This window comes from Sinocyclocheilus grahami, unplaced genomic scaffold (genome assembly GCF_001515645.1).
Source record: "Sinocyclocheilus grahami isolate Dianchi unplaced genomic scaffold, SAMN03320097.WGS_v1.1 scaffold549.1, whole genome shotgun sequence".
NCBI classification, from domain to species: Eukaryota; Metazoa; Chordata; class Actinopteri; order Cypriniformes; family Cyprinidae; genus Sinocyclocheilus; species Sinocyclocheilus grahami.
This window is the reverse complement of record NW_015505728.1, coordinates 165,394-175,083: the sequence shown is the minus strand read 5'-3', so window position 1 is coordinate 175,083 and position 9,690 is coordinate 165,394. Positions and strand designations below refer to the sequence as shown.

At 40.9% G+C, this 9,690-nt stretch overlaps 1 protein-coding gene across 2 annotated transcripts in view; it reads left to right on the top strand.

Annotated features, from left to right (window-relative positions):
• LOC107555914 (adenylate cyclase type 5-like) overlaps positions 1-9,690 on the top strand; it is a 99,467-nt gene that overhangs the window by 61,796 nt on the left and 27,981 nt on the right. For both annotated transcript variants that reach the window (XM_016238856.1, XM_016238855.1), the window contains exons 2-3: positions 4,644-4,793; positions 5,656-5,777. In XM_016238856.1, the coding sequence (XP_016094342.1) occupies positions 4,644-4,793; positions 5,656-5,777 (272 nt within the window). The remainder of the gene's footprint in view (positions 1-4,643; positions 4,794-5,655; positions 5,778-9,690) is intronic.

Below are 9,690 nucleotides of genomic sequence, written 5' to 3'. Positions count from 1 at the left end.
AGGTGCCCTTGAGCAAGGCCTTCTTTCTTTGCGTGCACATTTGGGCGGCATTATGCAAATATTTCCACATAGTGAGGTAGATATGTGGGGGCGTGTTAGAACGAGCCGTTTTAGGGGGGCGTGGCAGAGTCTTAACTTTGATAAAGAATATCTCTTTGGTTTTGAGACTTTAGTCTTTGCAACTTCAGGGATCTTATCTATGCACAACCAGCTTGTAACACTCCAAAGAGAAAGGAAAACTTGAAATCGCATCATATGACCCCTTTAAGCATGACTGTTGAAATTAAATGGTAATACATAACAGTAAGAGTTAATTTGTAATATTAATGAAAGCTGTAGAAGTATTGTTCCTAGTGTGTTCATTTCAACTTTTACTATTACTAATAGGCTACATTTTTAAATTTGAAAGATTTTTCTTTTAACATTAGTAAACTATGAAATAACTTTAATGATAAATAAATAATTAATATTAATGTTTACAAAGTATGGTTCAGTACTGCTACTGCTTTTTTAAAAATAGTAAAGCACTGTTTTAGTTTTCGTTTAGTATCCATTTTAAAAACTATCGGTTGATTAATCGTATCGGCCAGTGTGGTCACACCTATCGGTATCGGTAAAATCCACTATCGGTCGACCTCTACTTAACAGTCAGGTGCTTTCTTCTCTGAGCAGGTGTGGACTCTAAGCCAAAAGTCAAAACTGAGACTAAATAAAACATAAGAAACAAAACGGGTATCATATCATCACCCAAGTATTTTGAGCCTTTGCTTATCTTGCTCGCACTGCTCTGCAAGACCACCATTTCAGAATCCTGGCTATAAGACAGCAGCCAGCTGTTCCAATTCATAGGGTTTGCATCTGGCATCTGTGGGTTTGCTGCACTGTCTGGCCTTGACAGTGAAGAGTGATTGGCTTCCCTGAGGACCCACGACTGACCCATCCTCTCCTCTCCGACTCATTATGAATATATCGAACAAATGCAGAATATAGCTAATATATCTGTCAAGGTGGTAGGTTGAATTAGCAGTCATCATGAATAACACATGAGATGAAGCACAAAGGGCTGATTTGAGAAGCGTGATGCATATATTAATCTCTTAAAAATAAAAGAGTGCATACAATTTTTTCCCGCCCCCTGCTCTGATAGCAGTCGGATCCCCCGCATTCCTTTGGCCGAGAAGAAGCACTATTATGTATCCCCTTGGTGACAGAGGTATTCCACCAACTTCCTAATAAGGACATTTTGGAACGTAAAAGGTGAGTCTATTAATAGAGAAGATTATTGCTTAGGAATATTTGCATTGCAGTGCGTGTGCGTTTCCATGGCACTGGTTGAGTTAATGCACAACTGGCCCAAAGCTCCTGTGCTCGATGCAGCAGACACACAACACTGCAGCTGCTGCTCCCAGATAATGTTGTAGCCTGATATCACATATTCAGTCAGCAGAACCTAAGTGAGCTGAAATGAAATGACTTTCAGGGCCAGTCTCAGCTCTTCATACTCCTTTAGCCTTGATGCTGCAATCGCTGAGGGATGATGAACATCCAGATGTGTTTATTTGGATGTGTGACACAACCAACCTGTCCTTTCTTTGGTCTCTGTTCAATCCAGTGTTTTTCATGAGTTCTCTTGTGATTCCTGCATTTCATTTCTGCATTATTTGCCATAAATAGACAGATGGTTCACCAAAAATGTTAAATCATGCCACTTAACTCACTATATTGTTGTTCCAATTCTGTATGTTGTTGTAGTTCCGAACCGGAATTCTGAAATTTAATGCAGTTGTGTATATCAGTGTATTTCCTTAAATAAATAAATACTTTTTATTTAATTTTATTTTAAGGTTGGGTATTTTTAATTATGCATGTTGATTTTAATTTAAATTTTTTTGTTATTGCTATAACACAAAAAATAATCAAAAATCTCCTTTCTGCAAATTGTAGTTTAAGACACACGTAGTGACATTTATTTAATAAAGTAAAAGATGGCGTGATGGGCCATATTCAAATCTGAGCCCCAGTGGAGGGGAAAATCATTCAGTAGTGACTTTGGTCTGATTTGTACAAAAAGTGATTGTATTGATTGTAGTGACTGTATTTTTCAATGAAAGTTTCTTCTATGTGGTGCTTCCTTTAGTGTGGTGCCAAGTCCAGGTGGTTCGTTTTTGCACATGCAGACTGTAATCATTATTGATTGATTGCCTTTCTCCACTCTTGAGTAACCAAAGTTTTTTTCTTTTTTCCATTTTCTGTGACGTTAGGCACAAAAGCACATTTGATGAAAGTTGACTATTCATTTCTCATTAGATGCCACTGGTGTTTTCATAAAGGCAGAAAAGTAGACGCATATTAAAGCTTGCTGTTGGACTTGATCCTTCATGTTTTTTTGGCTTATGGACAGCTGTACACAATAATTTTTAAACTTTAAAAAAAATTCGGCTATGATTGGTGCTTTCTAATCACTAAATAAAGCAAACTTTTTTTACTAACCATTTAAGTAAAGATACAGCATAAAGAGTAAAAATAGAGTTTTGTTATTTAGAGCACCGATTACAGACAAAATTAAGCAAAAGAAAGGCAAAAGAAAAGCAAAGTTATGTTAACACAGTCCATATTAGGATGAAGTGTCTGGTGCGGCTGTGTTTTGGACCCTGAGGTCATGGCAGAGATATGTCCGCTGAAGTTCAGTCCAGCTCAAGCAAAGATATTATGGGAATGCATCTCGATGACCCTGATACCAGTGTTTAGAAGGAGTCAAGACGCCCTGTTCCTGACCCCACTTGTGGAAGAGAGGGAGGAGGGCTTTTTTAACCCAGATAAATTGAACTGCATTGACACTGAACAGCTTCAGGTTGTTTGGCTTGTCTTTATCATACATACTATTTTAAGTTTGTAGACTTCCTGGATCTGCTTTCTCTTATTGGAACCACAAACTCATCTCATGTGAAAATCAAATAAGACGTGTTCGTGTCTGTGTCTATGTGTTCCCAATTAATTCCATGGAAGCAAAAATACAACCAGATATTCAGGACTGGGGCAACCCTGTTCCTGACCCCACTTGTGGAAGAGAGGGAGGAGGGCTTTTTTAACCCAGATAAATTGAACTGCATTGACAATGAACAGCTTCAGGTTGTTTGGCTAGTCTTTATCATACATACTATTTTAAGTTTGTAGACTTCCTGGATCTGCTTTCTCTTATTGGAACCACAAACTCATGTGAAAATCAAATAAGATGTGTTCGTGTCTGTGTCTATGTGTTCCCAATTAATTCCATGGAAGCAAAAATACAACCAGATATTCAGGACTGGGGCAACTAAATGTAATAATTTAAGAAAAACTGTGGGGGGAAAAACATTGATGAAAATTGGGCCCCCTCAATGTCTACTGTGGTTCTGGAGCCTGCTTTTGTACACCCCAAAAATTTGCTGAAAATGAACTCACCCTCAGACCATCCAAGATGTAGATGATTTTTTTTTTTTCATCGGAACAGATTTGTAGAAATGTAGCATTACATCACTTGCTCACCAATGGATCCTCTGTAATGAATGGGTGCCGTCAGAATGAGAGTCCAAACAGCTGATAAAAACATCACAATAATCCACATGACTCCAGTCCATCAATGTCTTGTGGAGTGAAAACTTGTTTGTTTCTTCAACAGTTTTTGACTGTTTTTGCTTGTAAACTGTGCTTGATCTGAGCATATTTCTCTCCTGATTCAGAGATGAGTTTTTCACTGGAGAAAGCAATATTGTGGACCGAGAACATGGATTTGTTTCTTACAGACATGCAGCTTTTCACTTCACAAGACAATAATTGATTAATTTATTACTTGTGGATTATTGTAATGTTTTTTTGAGCTGTTTGGACTCTCATTCTGACGGCACCCATTCACTGCAGAGGATCCACTGGTGAGCAAGTGATGTAATACATTTCTCCAAATCTTTTCCAATAAAGAAACAAACTCATCTACGTCTTGGATGGCCTGAGAGTGATACAATTTTAGCAAATTTTCATTTTTGGGCACACTCCTTTAACCCCAATGATTCACTCACTTGTTTAAAACAATTGCATAATAACTGTTTCACTAAATATGAGTTAAAGCTATATAAAACATCAGCTTACATTCTGAAATGTATCATAAAAATAGTTTGGCAGAAATTTATTACAGTGTGAAACTCACAGAATGCCAGGGTTGCACAACAGATTCCATTGAGTAAATCATAGATAAACTATTCCAAAAGATTGTCAGCATAATCTAATGAAACTTTATTGGAGTGCCCTGAGATTGAACATACTGAAAATAAAACATAAATCATGATTTTTACAACAAGTGGAAATCACATGTAGAGGGATAGTTCTCCCATGAATGAAAACTGATTTACTCGCCCTTATGTCACCTTTAAACTTGTATGACGTTTTTTGTGAAACACAAAATAAGATATTTTGGGAGATATCTCAGTATTTTTTTTTGACCATACAGTGAAATTTAGTAGGGTCCAGTGTTATCTAGATTTAGTAGATTTTGGAATTTTATGTGAACTGTTGTTTTAAGGGAACAGCACGTATATCATCAATGTCAATGTTTGGGTCTCTAAAGGGGAAGTTTCATATTCTTTAATGGTGTGTTGTTCTTTCTTTTACAGCTTGTGTCCAATGTCCTGATCTTCTCCTGCACTAATATAGTTGGCGTGTGCACACACTACCCAGCAGAAGGCTCACAAAGGCAAGCCTTCCAGGAGACCAGAGAATGTATTCAAGCCCGTCTGCACTCTCAGAGAGAAAACCAGCAACAGGTGAGAGTCCACCAGATATCATAAGAGCAGATTTTAAATTCTAGTGTCATTCTATGAGATTTAATGTTCAGTATGATGATTCTCCAGGCACTGATATCGTTAAAAGTCAAGAGTCAGTTAGATTATTATTGATCAAATAAATGCAGCCTTGGTGAGCATAATAGTAGTCTTTGAAAAACATTTGAAGAATCTTAAATTTGTAAGTACCATAATCAGGTACCCAAAGTACCATGATTAATACTATGGTATTTATTTAAGCACCTGGTAAAGCCATATAAAAACCGAAGTATTTTAGCATGCAACATTCTGTTCAAATATTTCTTTCTTTCTTTTAGACTCAAATATGTGTGAGGAAATAGACTCAGATTGCTTGGATTAGAGCTAAATGAATGAAAAGTTCTTCAGCTGGAGTCCATTCACATGTTTATTGATTTTCAGTATAGATTTGAAGCTGTGAGAAAACTAGTGCACAGAGACGTAGGCGTAGTGCTGATTAATTTGTGAGATTAGAACCACATCCTAGAACAGTACGGAGATTCATAGTGGCACCAAAGGAAAAAATAATGTCAGTTTCTGTAAACACAGAAGCCCACTGAGGCCATTCATCATTTTTTTCTGCAGTAATATATATTTTTTTCATTTCAAGTGTTTTGAAAATAACCATATGTTCTCAGTAGTTAAAATAACTATTATCCTGTCACAGTCAGTGTAATATTTGTAATATATGGAATAATGTTTTAGAATGAATGTAATTTCCTTCAGTTTTCTCTATTCCTGAGAGTAAGTAACATCTTTTGACACATGGCGCTCTTCTCTTTGTTTCTACTTGTCTTTTCCTTACTATCACTATCATCATTTGCAGGAACGCCTCCTCCTCTCTGTGCTTCCTCGACATGTCGCCATGGAGATGAAAGCCGACATAAATGCCAAACAAGAAGATATGATGTTCCACAAGATCTATATTCAAAAGCATGACAATGTGAGGTAAGAGTGACTCCTCAAATAGCCTGAAAGACGGTAGTAAGTGTTTGCATCTCAAAGCACTTTAAAAGCCTTTTCAGCCCACAGTAATCAAATGCAATTACTTTTGCATATAATTATGTTAGTACTTAGTTAGGTTACGAGATCAGTGCTTTTCGAGTAAGCTGCCCCTGTACACAGTTACCCTGTTGATAACTGAAAATGAAACCTTACAGGCAAATACAAAATCTGTACCCATTAGCATGTTGCTAAACTAACAACATGATACTGTTACATTATTAGATGTAATATTTTTTGCATTGCGTGAAATATTAGTAGGCTATATTTACATTTGTCAGCATTTCTCTCTGGCCATCTACCATCTCAGATGTTGTTTATATATTTATATATTTTTATTCATATAATATTGCTTATTTTTGTAATATGTTTTATAATATATTATAATAAAACAAATTTTTTTTTTAATTTTTTTGTTTTATTTTTGGGTATGCTTTCACCGTCAATTATATAAGTATATACTGCCTCAGACTTCAGTGATTTCCTGATAAGAAGCTTACTAGGTTTTGGAACAGAGTTCATAAGTGTTTTATAAATCTGATAAGCGTTATATATTGCACCCTCTTGTGGCTTAAGAGAAGAAAACACTCGCTCATCTCTTTCTCCAACTGACCATCATCGGTGTGTCAAGGCAGCTCTTCTGAGCGTCTACAGACACTTTTCCACTGATTGCGTGCCGATTTTCACACCACCAGACTCACAATCACAAGAGGCCCTATTAAGTATAGCCTGTTGTTTTACCTCATGTCGGTTTTTAAACACAGCTGTAATCTTATGAAGACTTGAGTTTAAAACCATGTGGGTCTCAGGTCGATGACATAAGACAACTCGGGAATCCATGTGATGAATTATGATTCTCCACGGTTCTGAATTCTAAATCTGGAAGGTAGAAGATTAACCCAAGATATAAAACGGTTTGACAGGGGAGTTGTTGGATTTAGCAGCAGAGTGCTAAGGCATGGCTACTGCCTGGCACACCATATTACAGCTATAACTAGTAAAACTACTATTTTATTTAATTTTTTATTTTGAAAAGCTGCAGTGAAATGTTTTTACATGTAATGATGGCTTTTATGCAGACAATATACATTTTAGACCTGTAGCCACTCTAAACTATTTTAATTATCAAATTGTAAAAAAGGGACCAAAGTGCTATAAATGCATATTCTGATTTAATGTCTACTTAGCATTTCCAATTTCACTGTTAAATTGGTGTTCGTACTGATAGTGTTTTGCTGTGATCAGAAGTCATTTATTTTCACTGAGAGTACCAAATTTCTGGCAGTGTGATTGTTGTTGATGGAACAAAGTTTAGCAGAGATTTATACAAACTTTATTTTTTAACTCTATGCAACTATCAATAGGAGTACAGTAGGGCTGTGCAATTAATCGTATACGATTGTCATGCGCATCTCGTCAGTAAAGCCGGTCTCGTGATTGGTAATCTTTGACAATTAGACAATATCGCGTTCATAATCGCAGATGAATCGCGTTCATAATCGAATGCGATTCATCTGCGATTATGAATGCGATATTGCCTAGTGAACTACGGCTCTGTGTATTGAATGCCGCTCCATCTGAAAGCAGGTGATGACGATTTACTACCAATCACGGAACGGGCTTTACTGACGAGATGCGCATGACAATCGCATGCGATTAATTGCACAGCCCTAGAGTACAGACAGTGATCCGCCACCTGGTACTGTTCAATACAGCAGCAGCACCTACTAGAAAACAACAGCACAGAGACTCTTTGACCTCCAGTGTTTAAATGGCTTGATACTCTCTGCCAGCCCTTTTCTATGATTGAATAGTGGGTAGACTACAGCAACAAAGGGCAACATGAACTTGGGCTTTGTGAGCCAGTGGGCAGCACGACTCCTGGCCCTCTGGGTTGTTGTCTGCTATCGAGGTTCTGTCTCTTATCCTTTTCCAGTAAAGCCCCCACCAAACAAGCTCCATGGTCAGAGGAATTATGTAAGTGTGCAGCCAAGCGGTATCTTGCTAAGTGGAATATTGATAGGTCTGTTACTAGAGGACCCAGTGGTTTAATTGCTGAGGACAGTTATATAACAATGTCTGTGTTTGAATCTTTGCTCCTGAGTGAAACCCACATTATTCTGGAAAGAGAAGGCTGGGAGTTTTGCTCGAGGAATTAACTGATAGTTCCTCTTCAGGAACTCGAGCTGCGTCGAAAAACGCTAGGGGAACGCCTTTGGCGACCCACGCTCTGAATCACATGTGAAATCAGTCCAATAGCTGAACGGGACGTCACGGCGGATGACGTCATTACCAGGAAGCTATAAAAGCACATGTGGTGGAGCCAGCGTCAGCTTTCTGTCATTCAGCGAAGCGCTCTGTGTGTGTCAGTCATATTTATTGTTGTCTGTCTATTGTGAGAAAGTCTAATAAGCAGCTATGTCTAAGGCTCACGCTAAGACAAAGCATGCAAAGGGCGAGTGCAAGCCACGTTATAGGTTGTGTGTTCCTCCCTGCCCACGTTATATCACGAGTGGGGATACACACAGCCTGTGAGTGGTTTGCTTGGGAGCGAAGCACGCAGAGTCGGCTCTTGAGGAGCCCGGCTGCCCGCATTGCGAGCGCCTCCCACTGCGTACGCTTCGCTCCTGGAGGGCTCTCTTTGAGGAGGGAGCCTTCGCCAGCGTTCCTCGTGGTGCTGGCCCCGCTTCCGTCGAGTCGGAGCGGCGGCTGCATTCGTGGGGTTCGCAGTTGGATCTGGCGGAGGGAATGGAGACGGGCGAGTCCCTATCTCCTTCCTCACCCACCAGATCCAGTGCCCGATCTCTGGGTTGGGTAGCCCGTTCTGCGGCTACTTCCTCCTGGGGTGACGGCTCGACTCTTCTCCTGTCTTCCTCCAAGGAGGTTGACGTGGAGGATGTTGAAGAGGTTTCGCCCCCTCAATTGCCCCAATATGAGGAGCTAGTGGAGATGCTTACTCGTGCCGTGGCCAAGCTAAAAATCGATTGGCCCGCCGAGAAGCAGGCCGAGCAGCAGCGGAGCAAGCTTGATGAATGCTTCCTGCACGCGAGGCCGCCACCTCCATGCCGGAGCCTGCCATTTTTCCCCGACCTCCACACCGAGGTGTCGAGGTCGTGGGCCAAGCCGTTTTCAGCCCGCCTATTCATCCCTGCTTCAGATTATTATGGAAATGTGGCAGGGCTATCTGAGCGTGGCTATAAGGCGATGCCCCGGGTTGAACAGACGCTAGCCGGCTATCTACCCCCGGGCATGGCATCGTCGTTAAAGGCTCCGGCACTCCCCTCCAAGCCGCTGCGTACGACATCAGCGCTGGTGGGCAAGGGGTACACAGCAGCGGGTCAGGCCGGTGCGTGTCTGTGCACAATGTCTGTGTTACAGGCGTACCAGGCCGACCTGCTGAAAGAGCTGGATGAGGGCGAGGAGCTTAGCTCTGATAATATCGCAGAGTTAAGGAGAACCGCTGATCTCTCTCTCCATGCCACCAAAGAGACCTTTTTGTGGCATTTGTGGTTGACCCTGTCTGATATGAAAGAGAAAGACAGGGAACAGAGCATTGCCGCCCGTGTTCCCCCGCGTCGGGACCGGAGGCAGAAGCGGCGCTCTGGGTTGGGGGCCTCGAAGCCTAAGCCGGATCTGCGGACCGTCCTTCAGGCGAAGAGGTCCTCGACCAAACGGTCCTGACTATTTCAGTGTAGGACTAGCGAGGGCAGGCCCTTCTGGGGCAGAGAGGATCACACCGCATTACACGGTGCCCATCTCGCCCCAGTGCCCTCGGGAGATCGTTCTGCCAACCCTGCCGGTGTTCCAGGGCGCAGCGGTCTCCAGCGAGCATATCTGTCAGTTACCGCCCGGCAACGTA